The sequence below is a fragment of the Indicator indicator genome, assembly GCF_027791375.1.
Source record: "Indicator indicator isolate 239-I01 chromosome Z unlocalized genomic scaffold, UM_Iind_1.1 iindZ_random_scaffold_45, whole genome shotgun sequence".
NCBI classification, from domain to species: Eukaryota; Metazoa; Chordata; class Aves; order Piciformes; family Indicatoridae; genus Indicator; species Indicator indicator.
The window spans coordinates 470,117-490,044 of NW_026539138.1; the positions used below are offsets into that span (position 1 = coordinate 470,117).

Consider the following 19,928-nt stretch of genomic DNA (forward strand, 5'->3'; position numbering starts at 1 on the left):
GTAGGACTGCACCTTAGAGGTGGGGAGGGAGAGAAAAACCTGATGCATCCAGCGCTGTTTCATCCTCAAGAACCGCTTGCTGTGCTCTTCCCACCTGTGCAGAGAGGCTGGAGTTGGTCAAGTGACACATTTCCAACAAGCTGGAAAGACAGTGCTCAAATGGATGCAAAGCCTGGGGCACCATGTGGACCTTTCCTTGCCACTGGTCTCTGCAGGGTTTGCAAAGACATTGACCCTAGCACCAGCTTTCACTGCCTGTTACAGCTCTGAATTTTGCTGGAGCATCACACAGCTTGTGAGTAGCATGCCAAGGTGGGATGCACCCTGCACTGTTGCAGCTTTTCATTGCTTTGCCCCAAGCTTTTGAAGCAGGGCAGGTTGCAGCCCAATCTGCTGGGAAGCTGGCACAGCCAGGCATTAAACATGCTGGGTTTGCAGAGAGGACATCAGCAGAGCTCACAGGAGAAGTGACTTCCTGCCGTGCAAGAGGTTAATAGACTGATTAGAGAGGGCAGGTGCTGTTTGTGGTGAAAGGAAAGGAGCTCTGCCTTTACAGAGCTCAGCAGCTCCATGAAGCAACAGGGAAGTAAATATTTGCCAGGATTAGGGAAGCTGCATGCAGGAGACGAGGGAGAAGTGCCCTCGCTGGAGCAACGTGTTGCTCTGGCTGTTTTTGGCATCAGGCAGGAGCTCAGAGCTGGACATCAGCTGGCAGGGAATGGAGGAGCTTGGAGTAGGACACCCCACACCCGGAGGCACTGCCCAGAGCCTCAAGGCAGAAAGATCCTTTAATGCTGCGTTGATGGCTTTGTTTTCCTCTGCTGCTTTTCTTGCTCTCTTCATTGGCCTGACTGGCTGGCCCACCTCCAAAGACAGCATTACAGAACGCCGGATCGATTGGAGCCTGCAATTTTATTTGCTCTCTTTAAGAGCCTTTGATGGGCAGAATGAGCTGTGCTGGCAAGCACCTTTCCTGGGAGAGGAGATGAATGGGGCTGCAAGCCACCATTTCCCATATGGAGACAGGGACCCTGCCACCAGCTTCGGGGAGACACCATGGAATGATGAACAAAGACAGCCCTCCTGATGCACCATGGCAGCTGTGAAAAGGCCTCCACTTCATGGCATCTGGGGGCCATGGCTACCCATGTGATGTGACAGCCCTGAGTGGCACATCACACTGGCCTTGTGCTCTCCCATGGTGTGGACTTTCTGCCCAAGAAAGTGGAAAGTGGGACAGATGCATGGCAACCCCTCTCAAAATACCTGTGGCTCTGGGACTGACAGCTCTTTGGAAAGACGAAGGGTGATAGAAGTGTCCACGTAAGACAGTTTGTCCCTGCCCAGAAACAGGGGATGATGACTGGGGTGAGATGAGCTTCATGCAGCAACATCCCATTCAGATGCTGTGAGCTGAGGATACTGTATGGGCACCATGGTGGCAGAGATATAAGAGTCATTTTGTCTCCTTTTCCCAGACTCCTCTTCCACCTCTGGCTTGCTGAAAGGCACCAGAGGATGAAAAGTGGACGAGGCCATGAGCACAAGGCCTTGTGACTGCCATTGAGGCCCCAGTCTTGGAGCAGAGGGCAGGATCTTTAAGGCATTCGGGACCGTGAAAATGGGGCATCCTCACAGGATGTAGAGTGTGGATGGAAGCAGGAAGACGTTTGGGCAGTTCCCCCTCCGCCCAGAAAAGCAAACCTGGAGGCATGAGTCCACTCCAGCCTTCTCAGTCGAGGAATTACCCCAGATCACCAAGATCAGATCAGTACAATACTGGAGGCAGCAGAGATAAATCACCCTCAGATGAGCTAATTGTGGCTTGGTAACAGTGCAGCATCTGGGGCTGGGTGAGTAGGGCAGAGACTCCGCATCAGGAAAGCTCACTGAAGCCTTGGCATCCCAGCTGGGTCCCGGTGTCGTGGGGGGCAGGTGTGCCCAAATGGCAAGTGGGTGAGAGGCCTGCGGCAGTGTCCCCATCATCCTGCCCCCCTGCAATTGTATAGTCCCCAGCCCGCTTCGCTGCGTGCCAGGTGGGTGCTGCTGGCCCACACTGCCACCACGCGGCCACTCAGACCCCAGAGACTGTTACTAAATCCCCTGCGTCCCATCAGCCTCTCAGAAATGCCTCCTGGGAGCCCCCAGCCCTCCCACTGCGCCTTGATAATGGCAGTGCAGCTCTGTGTTTGCTCCTGCCTTACCCCGGGGCAGCTGTGGAGCAGGGAAGGGGTTAAGGAGCCGTGCAGGAGGAGGAGGATGGAGCTGTAGCAGGGATCAGGTCCTTGCCTCTGGCCTGGCAATCAGCCACTCTGTTTTGCTGTGGAGGGTCTGCCTGAATAATTTAGCTGGGAGGCTCATTAACCAGGTTCTGGCCTTCATCTGCCAGCTGAAAGCTGAAATAGTCATTAGGAGGAACACGCGTCACTGACCCGCTCAGCCTCCCCTCCCTCCTGGCCCCCTCTCCCTCTCCCTGCTGCCTGCTCCCTGACTCTCCTGCCCTTGGCTCTCTTGTCACCTGCCTGCTCGTGCTCCAGCCCTGTCCCAGAGGCACCAGTGTGTGTGTGGGTGGGTGGGTGGGTCGGTGGGTGGGTGTGTGTGCAAATCCCATGCCTCCATTCCCCCTTTGTGGTGTGCAGGATGGTGCTGCAGCTGGTGCTCATGGCATCCTCCCAGAAAGCTGTTCTTGTGAAACCCCTTCATCATTTTCTGAACATGGCTCTGCCACAGAATGCAGAACCCAGTGACCCACCCTGGCAGCCCCTACTCATGGCAAAGCAGCTAGGTTGGCTCTCGCCAAAGGGCATGGTCAGGCTGATAGTTTCCATCAGGTTTCTACTCTGGTCCCAGAGGAGTCTCAGAGCATGTTATGCCAGTGAGGTCTGGGCTGTGACCAGAGAGCAGGGCTGAGGAGTCTTCCAGGAGACCAGCAGCTCTGTAGGGCTGATCTGCACGGACATGGCTGCAGGGGTCATAGAATCATAGAATGGCTGAGGTTGGAGGTTAAAGATCATCTAGTTGCAACTTTCCAGTGTGGGCAGGGACACCTTCCACTAGGCCAGGTTGCTCAAGGCCTCATCCAACCTGACCTTCAACACTGCCAGGGAGAGGGCATCCACAACCACCCTGGGCAACCTGTTTCAGTGTCTCACCACCCTCACTCTAAAGAATAATATCCAGTCTAAATTTACCCTCTTCCAGCTTAAAGCCATTTCCCCTCATCTTGTCAGTACAAGCCCTTATAGAAAGACTCTCTCCAGCTTTCTTGGTAGGCCCCCTTCAGGTACTGGATAGCCTCTATAAGGTCTTCCTGGAGCCGTCTCTTCTCCAGGTGGAAGAAGCCCAACTCTGGCAGCCTGTCCTCACAGGGGAGGTGCTCCAGCCTCTGATCATCTTCTTGGCCCTGCTCTGGACCCCCTCCAACAGGTCCAGAACTGGATGCAGTACTCCAGGTGGGGTCTCACAAGAGCACAGTAGAGAGGAAGAATCACTTCCCCCATCCTGCTGGTCACACTGCTTTTGATGCAGCCCAGGATATGGTTGGTCTTCTGGGATGCAAGTGCACATTGCAGGCTCATGTTGAGTTTTTCATCAGCCAAGACCCCAAGTCCTTCTCCTCAATACCACTCTCAAGCCACTCCTTGCCCAGCCTATATTTGTGCTTGGCATTGCCTTGACCCAGGTGTAGGACTTGGCCTTGCTGAACTTCATGAGGTTGGCATGGGACCACCTCTCAAGCCTATGCGAGTCCCTCTGGATGCCATCCCTTCCCCCCAGCGTGTCTGCCACACCACACAGCTTGGTGTCATCAGCAAACTTGCTGAGGGTGCGCTCAATGCCACTGTCCATGTCACCAACAAACAGGTTAAACAGCACTGGTCCCAGTACCAACCTCTGAGGGATACCACTCTTCACTAGTCTCCATTTGAACATTAAGCCATTGACCACCACTCTCTGAGTGTGACCACTCAGCCAATTCTTTATCCAGTGAGTGGGCCACCCCTCAAGTCCATCCTTTTCCAGTTCAGTGGCTGGGATGTCATACAGGACAGTGTTAAACACTTCACACAAAGCATTTTGGTTACCACCAATCACCTTGTCTTCATTTTCCATAAGCCTTAGCAAAGCCTTCAGGAGGATCTGCTCCATGATCTTGCCAGGCACAGAGATGAGACTGGCCTTTAGTTCTGGGGTCTTCCTTTTTTCTCTTTTTGAAGATAGGGGTCATGTTTCCCTTTTTCCAGTCAGCAGGTGCTTCACCAGATTACTATGACCTTTCAAAATATGCTGGACAGGGGTTTGACAGCTTCATCTGCCAGTTCCCTCAGGACCTCTGGGTGGACCTTGTCAAGCCATGTCAACTTGTGGATCTTCAGATTCTTTACATGGTATCAGGATTCGTCTTCACTTATAGTGGGTGGATCTTCCTTTTCTCCTCCTTTGCCTTGTAGAGCTTGGGCAGTGCAGCTAGAGCCCTTGCTGTAGAAGACTGAGGCAGAGCAGTCACTGTATACCTCAACCTTGTGACCAGGTCTCCATTTTCCTTCTGGAGAGGCCTCATATCTTTTCTAGCCTTCTTTTTGTCACTGATGTACCTGAAGAAATTCCATGTTTGTTTGTTTGTGTGGGGCTTTTTGTTTTGTTTTTTGTTTGTTTGGGGTTTTATGGTCGTCAGGTTGAGAGAGGTGACTCTGCTGCTCCCCTCCACGCTGGTGAGACCCCACCTGTCATACTGTGTCCAGCTACCTCAGTACAATAAGGACACGGAGCTATTGGAGCAGTTCCAGAGGAGGGCCATGGAAGTGATCAGAGGGCTGAACACCTCTCCTATGAATAAAGGATAAGAGCTTTGGGGTTGTTCAGTCTGGAGAAGTAGAGGCTCTGGGGGAGACCTTATTGTGGCCTTTCAGTACTTAAAGAGGACCTATAGGAAAGATGGGGACAGTGTTTTTGCATGACCTGTTTCAACAGGACAAGGGGTAATGGTTTTAAACTAAAGGAGAGTATACTCAGGCTAGATGTAAGGAAGATATTTTTTACAATGAAGGGGGTGAAACACTGTACAGGTTGCCCAGCATGGTGACCCATGCTCCATTCCTGGAAACACTCAAGGCCAGGATGGATGGGGCTCTGAGCAGTCTGATCTAGCTGAAGATGTCCCTGTTTTACAGGTCATTTCCAACCCAAAATGTTCTATGATTCTATGATTTTGCATTGATGTCTTGAGGCTTTGGTGTCTTCCTGGTTCTTCTGGATCACTGATGCAGCAAGGGCACCTTTAGATGACTTACTTCATCCTATACTTCTCTGAAAATGACATGCAGAAGAGTATGGCTGCTCCATAGGACGACATGGTGCACATGCAAAGAATTTCCTAGCATAGAGATTCTCCCTGAAGTCTCACATCACTGCACCCTGGTTTGTGTCTCGTTTTGGGTCAGTCATGGCTAAGGCCTCAGTGGCAGGGAGGTAAGTGGTTATGCATGTGGTGTTGATCACTGCTGGGACTACAGTGTTGTGCTGAGCAGTGATGTTTGTTCAGAGGAATGAAAGAAAGACTGCGGAGGGATCTAGACAGACTGAATCAATAGGCCAAGACCAATTGTATGAGTTTCAATAAGGCCAAATACCAAGTCCTGCACTTTGGCCACAACAACCCCCAGCAGCATTACAGGCTTGGGGAAGAGTGTACTGGAAAGCTGCTCAGCAGAGGCCTGGAGATATTGGTAGAACATGAGGAGGTTCCCCTCCTCCTCTACTCTGCCCTGGTGAGGCCACACCTGGAATACTGCATCGAATTTTGGGCTTCCCAGTTCAAGAGGGACAGGGATCTACTGGAGAGAGTCCAGTGGAGAACTACCAGGATGATTAACGGACTGGAGCACTGCCTTATGAGGAGAGGCTAAGAGGCTTGGGGCTGTTTAGTCTGGAGAAGACTTAGAGGGGATTTAATAAACGTTTATAACTGTCTGAGGGCTGGGTGTCAAGAGGGAGGGGACAGGCTCTTCTCAATTGTACCTGTGATAGGACAAGGAATAATGGATATAAACTACAGCACAGGAGGTTCCACCTCAACATGAGGAGGAACTTCTTCACTGTGAAGGTCACAGAGCAGTGGAACAGGCTCCCCAAGGAGGTCGTGGAGTCTCCTTCTCTGGAGACTTTCAAGATCCATCTGGATGTGTTCCTGTGTGACCTATGCTAGATGCTATGGTCCTGCTCTGCTAGGGATATTGGTCCCTTCTAATGCCTAATATCCTGTGATCCTGTGAGCCAGCAGTATGCCCAGGTGGCCAAGAAGACCAACAGCATCCTAGCCTGTATCAGAAATAGCGTGGCCAGCAGGAATAGGGGAGTGATCATGCCCCACATTCAGCACTGATGAGGCTGCACCTTGAATATTGTGTTCAGTTTTGGGCCCCTCACTACAAGAAGGATGTTGAGGCTCTGGACTATGTCCAGAGAAGGCCAATGAAGCTGGTGAAGGGCCTAGAGTAGATGTCTTATGAGGAGCAGCTGAGGGAACTGGGGTCGTTTAGTCTGGGGAAAAGGAGGCCAAGGGGAGACCGTATTGCTGTCTATGACTACATGAGATGAGGTTGTAGAGAGGTGGTGATCGATTTGTTCAACCAAGCAACAAGTGACAGGACAAGAGGAAATAGCCTCAAGTTGTGCCAAAGGAAATTTAGATCAGATGTTAGGAAGAAAATTCTACTGAAAGGGTTATGAGGCATTGAAATGGATTGCCCAAGTGGAGTGCCCATCCTGGAGGTATCTACTCATAGATGTAGTGCTTACAGATATCTCAGAATCACTGAGGCTGGAATAGACCTCTGAGATCATAATGTTCAGCCAATGACCTAACATCACCACATCACCTAGACTATGTCACTAATGGTTTAGTGAAGGACTTGTCAGTGTTATGTTAATGATTTAACATATACTTAAAGGTCTTCTGCAATCTAGGCAATTCTGTGATTCTGTGGAAAAAGAGTATATTTTGGGGGGAGATATTAGGATGAAATTCTGTACTGTGAGGGTGATGAACCACTGGTACTGGTTGCCCAAAGAGGTGGTAGATGCCTCCTCTGTGGAAACATTCAAGGTGATGTTGGACAGGGCTCTGAGCAACCTGATGTAATTGAAGATGTCCCTGCTGTCTGCAGGGATGTTGGACTAGATGACTTTTGAAGGTTCCTTCCAACCCAAACCATTCCATGGTTCTATGGTAGTGCTGAGGCTGCTTGGTCTGCTAGGTTTGTTTACAAATCTCTGCTTGAGAAGAGCATGTCCTGGGACATCCCAGGTGGATATACATAGATGAGGGCTCATGAGGGAAGGGAAATACAGACCACCACAAGTTCAGACAGCATTTTTGAGAGGACCCTGGTGTACATCCAGCCCAAGATGTATATTTTATGGCAAGGTACTGTGCCTGTGTGCTGCAGTTAGAGCCAAGGTCTGCTCTTAGAAATGCAAGTGTCCAGGTACCAGGAGGAGCTACTTTGATGTCAGTTCAGATAACATTTTTACCAACCTGCAAGGGCAAAATTTATCAGCTGAAAGGTATCACATGTCAGCCTTCTACGTGCACTGGCCCTTGACATTTCACAGACTCTTCCTGCAGCTCTGTCTATGCTCCTGGAAAGTGCACAGAGTGCACATACATCCAGGAAAGCCAAGTGCAGTGTGAACACTTGGTTGGGTTTAAAATCCTTTAACCTGTAGGATCAGCTGACAAGACCAGAGAAAAGCTGCTCCCCAATGCATGCTTTCATTGTATCTCCAGTTGCCTCCAGGTCTTCTGGAGGCAGGGCCCTGAGATGGGATGCTCTGCCATGCTGCTGAAAGTGTTAAGACTGCCAGTCCTGCAGAGTTGAATTTTTTCTGCTAGTTTCAATCTGTTAACTCTTCATCTTGCTATAAGCAGTCCTTCTTCCTCCCTTTGAGGATTTCTGGTCTTTCAGGGGATCATCCTTCAACAAGTTTATCACTCCCCAGCAACTTGGCAGAGAGAGCATGAGCTCTGTAGCTTAATGGGATCAAGAAACCAACACCTCCTCCCCATCAGTGATGTTTCTGTCACAGACAGCCTTGAAGACAATTTTCCCTGATACCTGCCAGCCTACTCTGGCACTCCATCTCTCATTAGAGTTAGTGAGCTGCCGGTGGAGGTGAGGTGCTGTGCACAGCGCAGTCCAAAGAAAGGTCTCATAGGGTGCCTCAGCAGCACAAGTGGGAATAAAGCTCAGAGATGCTTTGAGCAGCTCTAGGCTCCCCTTGGAATCTATGTTTTGTCCCAGGGCAGCAGCATTTGAAAGTGGAGGGACATCCCCTTTTTCAGAACCTGGTGATGATCCTACCTCCACTGGTAATTGTTCTTTTTCTTTCCCTGGCAGCCCCTCCAAAGGAGCCAGTGTTGATGTGCCGGTCCAACAACTACCCAAAAGGTTTCTACTGCAGCTGGCACCTGCCCACTCCCACGTATATCCCTAACTCCTTCAATATCTCTGTCATGTAAGTGTCTGAAGAGGAAGGGTGCAGTGGGGTGAGTTTTTGTCCCTGCAGCCTGGAGCAGGTCCCAAGTAGTGCTATGAAGTCTTGGGGCCATTGGGTCTCTCCTGTGCTGAGCATAAGGGGTCAATGTCTCAAAAACTGTCCTGGAGAAGGATTCTCCAGGGACATCCAAGCTGAATGTTTGGCATGGGGGCTTTGTCTAAGAAAGTACCAGTTTCCCCAAGGGAACCAGTAAAGTCCCCAGATCCCAGGTCCCCTTTCTACGGCCCCCAAGTCCATCCTTTTCTCTCCTCTTTTCCACAGTTGGAGTGGTACCCACCGTTTTTTGGCTATGCTCCCTTCTGCTGCACACTAGCTGTGGCTGGGCAGCAGCAGTGTCCCACACTTAGAACTGATCATGCTGTTGTCCCTCACCCAGTACCCAGGGCCTTGCACAGCCCTTACACAGGCTGGTGCTATGCATTATCTGCTGGTGCTCGTCACCAGCAGAAAGGAAACCACATTCCTCTCACAAGTGGATGGAGACAATCCCAGCACCAGTAGTGCCTCATTCTTTCCTTGAGGCCAGCAGGAGGATATTCACCACAGACTTTGTGCAAGCTTAGGATAAAACTCATGCACATCAGCCTGCAAATTTCCCAGCAAGAGGAAAGCAGCCCTTTGGCTGTGGGAAGGCCTGGTATGTGGGTACCACTGGCAGAATGGGGACACAGTGCTGCTCCTTCTACCTCCTTCCTGCAGCAGCATGGGTGCATCCCCATCCAGAGCACTGCTGTGTGGGTAACAGCTCTTCTTGCCTCTGATTTCTAGACACGGCACAAGAGAGATGGTCTGCGAGAAGGATGTCTTTCCCAAAAACAGGTGTCACATCCGATACATCCAGCTCTTCTCAACAGTGAAGTACAAGGTGACACTGACAGTCACGAATGCTCTGGGCAAAAACTCCACCACTCTCACCTTTGACGAGTTCGCTATAGGTAACTTCCGCGGCAGCAACTGACCCCTCTGAGGCAGTGTTAGGGTTGGCTTGCTCTGCACGCAGCACCACCCACCAGGCTGATGGGCCAGAGAATCAGCGGGCTCTCCAGGTGAAGCCTCTGCCTGTCCATGCATGAGGTGGAGCTGGGGTCTAAACCATGCTAGCATCCTTCCCATGCTCCTCTGATTCTCATGGCTCTGGTGTAACTGATGCTGGCACCTGAGTATCTCAGGGAAGCCAGAGAGCACGCCCACAGGCATCCCCCATGCTGATCTCAACAACAGCCTGGTGCCTTGCCTGGCTCCATCCTCCATTGTCCAGGTTTCTGTGGTTGCTGTACTCCTCCCTGTTTGGGGGTTGGAGAAGCTGCTGATGTGTACCAGGACAGAGGGTTGTGAAACTGATATGGTCCAAATGGCATTGCCCTTGTTGCCCCTGTGAGTGTTCCTAAAAGATAGTTTTGGTGCTTGCACTGGAAGCAGAATTACAGAAATTAGGACTGAAAGAGAAATTAAAATGTCCCAAGTCATCCTCCACCAGCCCTTCCCTAGCAGGCTCCTAAAAACTCTATTGCTCTATCTTCACTTCTTCACTGTCCCATCTAGGCAGTGAATGCTGTGCAATGTGGGACAGGGAGTAGCTGGCCCTGGGGACTGGGGTGTCTGTGCCCCTGACTGTTGCGCAGGGATGCTGTCTAGCTCTGTGTGTGGTGTGGATGCTCCTTCAACTGTAAAGAACCCAGCATGGACTGCGCAATTCAGGAAAAACAGGGAGCTGTGCACAGAGGTTTTGCCACCAGCCAAAGACAGATTGCAGCTGGGGCCATGACAGGAGAGTTCATCCTCAAAGAACAGGAAAAATGGGAGAGGATAGAGTTCAGGAACATGCTGAAAAACAATTTGCTGGTTATATGTGGCAATTACTGGACCAGAAAAACAAATACATGAATCCTTGAAGTAGAGCCAGCAGTCAGTCTTTGCCTTCAATGTGCTACATGTCCCAGTACTGAGAGGCTGGAAGTGCCAGAGTGCAAGAAGAGCTCCACTGATGCCCCAGATTTTCCCTTTCTACAGCAAATTCTGGAAAACATTAAACAAGAAACAAGGTGACAGTGCTGAACAGAGCAGGGAAATTATTTTGGAGCCAGGACTATCTTGCCATGTCCCTGCATCTGTGGTCCACAGCCAAAGCTTGTATTCATTGGTGCATTGTGATCATTGATAACAAAGCAATGAGCTTAGCAGGGAAGCAGTGGAGTTTCAGTCACTTGGGTGCCTTTAAATGGAAATTGTTGTATTTGTGGAAGATACACTCCTTAGAATCGAAGGTAACCTCCAGCTTGCGGAGCCCAGAGCAGCAATTAAGCTGCATTTTCCAAGTTCCTTGCATTCCCTCTTGCAGGCATTCAGGGCATCATCCTGTAACATCTGCATCCCACCCATGCCCTCCCTGGCTTCCCAAACATCTGGCTCTCCATCCAACACACAAGGGCAACCCCTTAGGGAAGCACACCCAGATGCAAGCCCCAGGCATCCTGGCACCAGCACAAACCGGATCCAGCCCAGCAGTTTGAGCTCAGCCTGGGCTAGAGGAGCAGTCAGTGGGAGCCAGCACTGCCCTGGACCAGCCGTTAGCACAGGTGCAAAACTGCCTCTCTCAAGAGTGCCTGGAGGGGTGCAGGATGCCTGGACACATCCCTGTGGTTGCAGTGGGAGGTGAGATCCACTCCCTGCACCACCTGGCAGATGCTGTAACATGCTCCAGGACAGCAGTGGGGAAAAGGATGATAGGCCAGGCACTGACAGAAAGGGCTGTGTCCTGCACACCAGAGCCATCCCACTCCCATAAACACTTCAGTATCTAGCAGCCTTAAAATCTCTACTTTCTGCACAACTATGAAATTCTCCTCCACAAGATTTGGTGCATAAGAAGCAGAGACATGGTGGTGACTGAACATTCAAGCAGGCAGATGACAGGCTTAGCAGAGTGATTAAAGAATAAACTCAGCTCTGTCAGTGATCAACAGCCACCTACCTTGCATGGAGGTTTTTCTTGTGCCATCGCAGTGTTTCCAGTCAAAATAACTGCACTGTGTTAGCATATTTTGCCACTCAGTTTTGCCCTAGGTTGCCTGCTTTACTTGTACAAACTTCTGCATCAGTGTCTCTTTTAGCTCTCTTCTCTGTGGCTGCAAACCTGGGATTGTGTCCCAGCATGATGGGTGCTGGCAGTGTGGATCTAGCACCCAGTAGATTCACCGGGGATCTTTACCAGCATCAGATGGGCTGAGATCTCATCTCAGAAGTTGTGGTGGGTTTTACTCTGCAAGATGGAGGGGTGGAAAGCCTATGGCTCAGGACAAAGCCACTACATCAGCCTGTTGGGAAAATGCTGCGTGGGAGCATTGTGACATGCACTTATCCTAGTAAAACGGAGAGACAGAGTCAATCAGCAATTGCATAATTCTTCTTCTGCAACCCCCACGGCTAGGGATGTCAGAGCCTGCTTTATGTTTTCCCTTTAGGCCAGAGAAAACCATCACATTTTCTGCATGGAAGTTAAACCCCAGGCATAGCCCTGATCTCATGCCCTGCTGGAGACAGAGCAGTCTGCAGCCAGTGTGAGTGCAATGCAGTGCTGGCAGCTCTCTGTCCCAGCACCATCTGAGCAGGGACCAGACCCACTGCTGGGTCAGACCACCCACCCAGTCTGAGCAAACAGGAAAAGCCCCCTGGGCAGCAGTGACCTCCTTTGGGTTTGCTTCCTGTCTCCTTCCTCCCTCACTGGAGCTCCCAGCAGAAAAACCCTTCCCCAGGCACTCAGAAGATGGGCTCTAATTGAGTGGAAAATGACTGGTACTTTCTTTTGCTATCCCAAGCCCATGCCTTGCTGGCAGTCGTACTGTGCTGGTTATTAGCAGCCAGCTGTGAGGGGTCACTGCATTGTCATTTTCAGTGATGACTAGAAAAGCTTTTCCAGCTCTCTGGCCTCCATCTCTTATTGGTAGGACATCTTGGCTGTGTTCCTCCTCCTCATGCTCCTGGAAATTGTTTTCATAATTATGTCTTCTGCAAATATATTAATAAAGGTGACATCAGAGCCGCAGCCAAAGGCAGGAGGAGATGGGAAAGGGGCTGGAGGCAGAGGAAGGTGCTAGGTAGAAGTAAAGTGGTGTGTCAGGAGCTGCCACATTCCTCATGGCTCAGACAGCATGGAAACATTTGTGGCCCTGCAGGATGCAACCCCAACTTCCTTGCTTATATTTCAGACCAGGAACTGGGTAGTTGGCATTTATGTTCCTCAGAGGAAGCAGGGATAACACCATTATGCGGGAACACTGGTATCCCACCTCAGCATCTTTCTCCTCATGAGAGCCTGGACCAAATAAGCAGGAAAAGACGCACAACATTAAAAGGAAGAGGGTAGCCTTGGACAAGGCCTTGCAGGCATGAATGCCTTCTACAGATCTGCCACCCATTGCTTGTGTGACCTTGGGAAGATCATTTGAGCCTACTAGTTTCAGCTCTGGGACAATTAAGATGCAGAGCATCTCGGAGGGTCTGCATGAAGACAAACGTGCCAGTGGCTGTATGAAATTCAGAGTCTCTGAACATGAGTATACAGTTGCCTAGGCAGAAGGTCAGTTCAATTCATACTACTTAAGGAGGCAGAATTAAATTACCTAGACTGACATTTGGCTAAGACATGGAGTTTAATATCCCTCTGCTCGTGGAAAATGCCAGGGGATATTTAACAGCCACAGGGGATCCATTTTAGCACTTGTGGGAAAGATGGGATAGGTGAGAGGCCCCTTCATGCTGGAGGGTCTCAGCTGCATTTCTGAACCCGTGGCTTCATGGTGAGATCTGTCTAGTAACAGCCAGGGGCAGTGGACAGCTGAAGACTTGCAGTTCAGCGTGAGCATGCAGAGGCTTTAGGGAAAGCCACTCTCTTGCACGCCAAGCCCTCGCTTGGACACTGCTGCCGAAAACCAAGCAAGAAGAGCTGTGAGTCACCTCCCTGCCAAGTCCCCTTCCCAGGAATGTCTGATGATGCTCCCTTAGCTCAGTGGGATAATATTACATCTGGTTTTGTAGCTGCTTAACCAGTACTCAGCCTAATGCCCATCATCCATAATTATTATTACTGTTATTGCTTTTATTGCGTTACTGCCTGCAGGCCCTCGCCGAGGACAGGCCTCTATTATGCTAGCTGATGTACAGCCAGAATGCTCCTGCCTTGCCATGTGTGGGCTAAGTGGAGGAAGACAAAGGCTGGAGAAGGAGGAGCACTTGTTCCCACGTGTGAAGCAGGGACCTGGGAAGTTATGGAACATAAAAGACTCTTTCAAGGTCACACAGAAATCAGAGAGCGGGACACACCCTGTGTCCCCTCAACTGGCCCCTGCAGGTCTAGCCCTTATGTTTCCCATGCTGAGCACACTGTAATCAAGTCTGTCTAAGAAACAGTCCTTACTGGACCTTCTGACACAGGTGCTTCTCTTGGCTGTTTCAGCCCTGATTCCTTGCTTGGGTGTGACCAGAACAGCTTTGGCTTCGTGCTTTTGAAGGGGCTGGCACTGCTGCAGTTTCTTGCCCAGCACGAATCCCTGAGTGAGAGGACGCATGGGGAGGCTGCAGAGACTGCTGGTTTTCCATTAACCCCCGGCGCCCTCTGAAGGCACGCAGCAGACGGCAGAACGGCTCCTTCAGTGGTTCGGATCTGCGTGGCTCACGAGGAGCCAGGGAAAACCTCCAGCCTGCAGGATCAGGCCTGGGGGTGCCCTCCCTGCAAAATGAACAGGTGACCCACCGTAGCATAACGGCATCTTTGGATTTTTTGCCTTCTTCCAACCCACCACCGTGGCATCTGTCATTGCTGCCCAAGCATATGTGCCTGACCCAGCACAACTATATTTAAGCATCTGTCTTCCGTGGCTCCAGACTGGCACACCAAAGAGCAGGGCTACACTCCTTACGTTACCCCAGAGTATCCTGTGGCACACATCCCCATCCCACTGCTTTCTTTCCCACTTCCTTGCTGCAGAGACACAGTTTGTAGTCATCTGCATTTGTTCAGTTGAACAGACTTTTGTTTTTCAAACCAAGATGCCGAGCCAGCACTGGATTTATACTTTTCCATATGCATTTGGACTCCAAGTCCCTGTCGATGGAAGCTGATGTCCAGCCCAAGCCTGGGGATTCAATGCAAGCAGAGGAATTACACAGCCATCTGGAGTAGCTCAGCGCAGCACAGCCCCAGCAAGTCATTCCTCCTGCTGAGGACGAAGCTGTATATGGAAAATTGTGCCACAGAGAGGGATCAGTGGGACCCAGGAGGTGGCATTAAGCACCCGTAGTCAGTCTCACAGATGTTTGCCCACCAGCTGCTTCCCAAGCCTCCAGGGGCATCCTCTGAGTGCAAGGTGTAGTGAAGACAGAAGGAGCTATTCAGCCCTCCTTGCAACCACTGCACCGGAGGGAAGGTGACAAGAGGCAGGAAGGGCTGTTGGGGTGGCATTGAAGATGATGAGGAAAGAGGACTGCATCAGGATGTGTGCCAGGGTGGCATGTTGGAGGACTGAGGAGAGGGAGGTGGTGGTGGGCTGTGTCTCAGGGGAAACATGGCCAGTTCCAGATTCCACAAGATGGTTGGGCTATGGCTTCATTCCAGGAGCCCCTCTCTGCCTCACCTGTAGCCAGGAAAGCAGGTTTGAAAGCATCACAGGCTGATTTCTCCTAACAGGAGCAAATGGTGATGGTAGTGGGATGTCTTCCTGGAAACAGTTGGTGCTCATCCTGGAAAAGAGGTGGGCAGTGAACAGCACACAAATAACTCTGCATCAGTGCCTGTTTCTACACAGCTTCAGGGTGAGGGAGAGAAGCCCTTTATGAATAGGACAGAGCTGCAGGCAGCAGGCAGGCAGGCTAGTGAGGGAACAGCTCACACACCACCACCTCTTTCCTCTCCCAGGGCACCTGAAGCCCCTGTGTGGATATCACCCCCCACCTGCAGCATCTAAGTCCCTGGGGTCAGCATGGAGAATAAGGCCTCTAGAGTACAGAGATTGAGTTCTGCCAGGCAGAGAAGTGCCCCCAGCACTCCTCCTCCATGCTTGGAAGTAGAATTTGATGCTCACACTTTCACATTCACAAGCTGCTGCTTGAAGTGATCAGAACCAGTAGACCATTACTCAGTTCAAAAATTTTCAAGCCAGGAGTGATCCATTCTTCTACATGTAGACTTCATAGGGGGTTAAAAGCCCTCATGGAACATGAGGACTCATGTGTATTACTATTCTTGGAGTGCACAGAGAGCCCTCTTTGACCCCATGCACAGCTGTGCACCTAGCTCCCCATGCCCAGCCCCTTTCTGACCATGAGAAAAGACGTGTGAGTGTACCCAAGTCTCAGTCTCTTTGCAGCTTTGCTGTTGCAGATTGGGAGTTTGAGCTGTTGGGAGCTGAGCACACCTTGGGCAAGGAGTAAGCCTCACCCTGCAGTGGGCAATGCAGTTCATCACAACCTGTCTGTGATTTGCTCCCGGCACTCTCAAAGTGTTTGCAACTTCAAAGCAGGTTGCACAGATCACAGCTGATGAATATTCACTTGGAATACTTGTCAGAGAGCAAGAGAATGTCCCTGTATCCCAAAACCAGAGCAGAGCTGAGAGAGCTATAACTTGGGTGGAAGGTGACCAAAGCAATCCTTCACCATTGGCAAATGTGATGTGCCAGTGCTTTGGATCCCCAAAACTCCCAACACTAAACACAAGTGCCAAGCTCTGCCACATTACTGGGAGGTAAGCAGGTTTGAATGTGAGTCAAACTCCCAGGAATCAGGAGGTGTGAGGGAAATGTAGGATTTGGGCTCCTTGGCCTGATTGAAGTAGCCCAGGGGAGGAAGCATGCTCTCTGCCCTGGCCATGTTCTTTTTGTGAGTCTCCAGCACTGGCACCTGTTTAATGGTGGTTATTTTGAGCCAGGACAGCTGTAGCACTGACCTGGACAAGAAAAGGTGATTTGCATCTCATTATCTTGGGAAAGGAATGTTCTGCATGTTGGCTGCTGTCCTTGGAAAGGTCACATTCACAAAGCCTAGCCATCTGACCTGAGGGGTGTAAGGGAGGATGCCATGTGCAAAGCTTTACCAGCCACCCTCTTCTCTTCCAGTAAAACCAGACCCTCCGGAGAGCGTGGTGGCCAAACCTGTGCCAAATAACCCTCGGAGGCTGGAGGTGTCATGGCAAAACCCCTCGTCTTGGCCCGACCCCGAGTCTTTCCCTCTCAAGTTCTTCCTGCGGTATCGGCCCCTCATCCTGGACCAGTGGCAACATGTAAGTGATGCTGAGCTGGCTGAGACTGGAGGGAATGGAGGGAGATGGTGGCTGGGACGAGTTGCACTGGGAACAAGTGGTCAGAGGCCAAAGATAATGTCTGCTTTCTGCACAGGCAACCCTTTTCTGCTCCTTCTCTGCCTCTTCTCCCTTCTCTCTTCCTCTCTATCTTTCTTTTAACTCACGTTCTGCCTACAAATGGCTCCGCAGGCACTCCCTGCTCCACACTTTCATCCACGGCCCCTGTCTGCTTTCCATACATATGTTCTATATAAAACCTGCCAACGAGATGTAAAAGGCATTTAAAGTATAAATGTCACCACATTTAAATGCGCCTCTGCCACATCTAGATTTTGAAATGAAGATAAAATACCGCTCGCCGTAACTTAGAGCACGGTCACAGAAAGATTGCTGTGATGTTATCGTATTTCTTACTTTTATTTCTTGTTTCTTCAAAAAAAAAAAAAAAAAGTCAGTGAAATCCTGGGCAGTTCAGAGGACAGATTTCATTTGTTAGCTGCAGGAAGATAACAAACAGGCTTTTTTTTTTTTTTTTCCCCTCTGTGTGCTGCTTGCATGCTTTGCTTGTGAAGGGAAGCAATCCAGCATTCAAGGAGAAGTGCTGCTATGCTGGCATGGCTTGTCCAGCATCCCCACTGCACCAAGCCTGGCTGGTCAAAAGTTGATTATTAGGTGCTTTGCTTGATAAAGCATTTAGGAAAGAAAAAACAACAATAATTTAAAAAATCCCCAACCAAATAGGAAGCATCACTCAGTACTCAGAGAGCTCACCTGTGGAGCCAAGTAAGATTTTTTTGCCAGCCAGCTTTTCTTGGGGAGAGAAACAGCTCGAAAGAGAGGATGTAAGGGTTTGCTCATGTCTCTGCAAGATGTCGGTGTCTCGGTGACTTTTTGTGTTGGTTGGGGTTTTTGATTAGGCAGCACCACAGGCCATGTTTCAGATTGAAGTGTTTCCTGGTGGCTTTGAAAATCAGAGAAGGGTTGGAAGAGGATTTTCCTGCTGGTGTCTTTGCCCTTTGCTTCCCTCCTGGGAGCAGGAGAACATCCGTGGAGCATCCTCACGGGAAAGAAAGCCGAGATAGAATTTGGGTATTAGTTTGCTCTGGATATTATTTTTCATTTTGAGGATAAATGCTTGAATTGTAGAAGCTGGGAAGAAAAAGGGAATTAATGGGAAATACCAAACACAACAGTCATTTTTTTCAAGGGGTGGGAAAGCTGATTTTTTTACCCTTACAAAGACTGATCCATGGAAGCACTCTGCAAATGCAGACATTTGCACCCCAAAAATGGTGTGAGAGTCAGTGATCTGCCTCCCACCTTGACACCCTCAGAGTGGCTGGTCCCTTCATCACTGGATATTAGGTACTATATTCACAGGGTCAACCTTTGCTGGTCCCCTTGCTGCTAGTCCTGTGACAGGGCAATGTGGCCTTTCCATCAGTGCTCAGTGGTGGGAAATAACATGGAGGTGTTGGCTACACCAGTGGCAGAGCTGGTGACTGGAAAAGGCAACTGTAAGGCAGTAAAATCTTGATTTCTCTGGTTTAAGGATACCCTGAGCTGGTGGGTACAGGGAGGGCTGGTAAATGCTCGTCTCTGGGCACGCTGGGAGAGTGGTAGACCTGAGTAGTGTTTTCAATCAATATCCCCTTGCAAGAGACCAGTCCCCTTTCACTGACTGAAGAAGAAGCACATTTGGGGAATAATTTGCTTGGTGAGAAAGTGCAAGCATACCAGTCTTGTTTTCTGATTCTCTGCCCCACCACCTAGATAATGAGAAATCTGATTTGTGGATGATTTGAGGAAAACTGCCACTATTCATCAGTGGAATTATTTGCGAAGCCTAATTCAATCAGCTCACAGACACCAGGGCATGGCAGCATTGCAGCAGCCAGAGCTGCTCTGCCCCCAGGTCCTCTTGGCACACTCAGCCTGCTTAGCCCAGATGAGCATCCTGCAGATGCAGAGGTTTGCAACCGTGAATGAACCCCACAGATGGCATCATTCTGGGAGAATGCTGAAGCCATGCTGAGCTCTGCTTTGCTTGTGTTGGCATCTTGGAAGGTGCCACCATTCCCCTAAATCCGGATGGGACTGGGAAAGACAAAGGACATAGTTTGGTAGGGCCAAGCCTAGCTCAGCGATCCGTCTTGCCCTAAGATGGTGATGTCACCTCAAGGTGGGACAAGTGCCCTGAAAAAGGATGCAGCAGTCCTGCATGCCACTCTTGGCATGGGGACATCTTAATTGTTGCCAAGGTGAAGGTCTCCTGCCACAAACTGTTCCCCATTTTCGCTCTTGCTTTCCCCACTGGCTGCCAGGAAAGACAAGTCATTGCACACAACCTGCTTGCTGACAACAGGGCAGTTTGAGAGACTGGCAAGCAGGCAGAATGAGCTGGGTAACCTCATGCTCTGGGACAGCTCTGTGTACCCAGGGTCCTCATGCTGAGCCCCATCCCTGCCAACCATTGGCAGCCCAGTGGGAAATCCAGAGTCCCTGTGGGAGCAAACCCACAAGGGTGCAACAGAGACTGCTCAGGGACAGGAATATCAATGCAGGACCTGCTCACAAGTGGCATTTGTTGGCAGAAGAAGCAGGTTCCTTTTCTTCCCTCTGCCTCCTGTTAATCTTTGCAGGGTCTGATTTATGCACAGCACCTTGCCAGACAGGACTGAATGAGTGCTAATAAGATCAGATGGATGTCAAGCTGTCGAATACCATAGGGCCTGATTCAATCAGCATCTGCCTTCTTCCAGGCTCTTTCTTTCAGGATTTTAGTACTGCCAAGGCTTGGTACCAGAAGATAAATCCATCTATGGCAGGTGCAGTGGATCTTATCTAGACCACCGCTGCACAAGCTAGCCATAAACTTAGTTTCCCCTCCAGAGCGAGATGGGCAATGCTTGGCCTAATCAACCACCTGCATCAAGTAATATCTGGGGCTGACCCAGAGCTGGAGGGACATCCTCATCCCCTTCCCAGGGCTTGGCTAATGTGGGTTTGAGCCCCAGTGTGCTATTTGCACTCCCTTTCCCCTGCTCAGCAGTGGCCTCTGCACTCAAGCCACTTA

General features: G+C 50.4%; 1 protein-coding gene across 1 annotated transcript in view; it reads left to right on the forward strand.

The window, feature by feature from the left end:
• The window catches only part of LOC128979933 (ciliary neurotrophic factor receptor subunit alpha), a 71,597-nt gene that overhangs the window by 40,865 nt on the left and 10,804 nt on the right, over positions 1 to 19,928 (forward strand). The window contains exons 3-5 of the mRNA XM_054398325.1: positions 8,400 to 8,517; positions 9,328 to 9,494; positions 16,668 to 16,831. Coding sequence (XP_054254300.1) covers positions 8,400 to 8,517; positions 9,328 to 9,494; positions 16,668 to 16,831 — 449 coding nt within the window. The remainder of the gene's footprint in view (positions 1 to 8,399; positions 8,518 to 9,327; positions 9,495 to 16,667; positions 16,832 to 19,928) is intronic.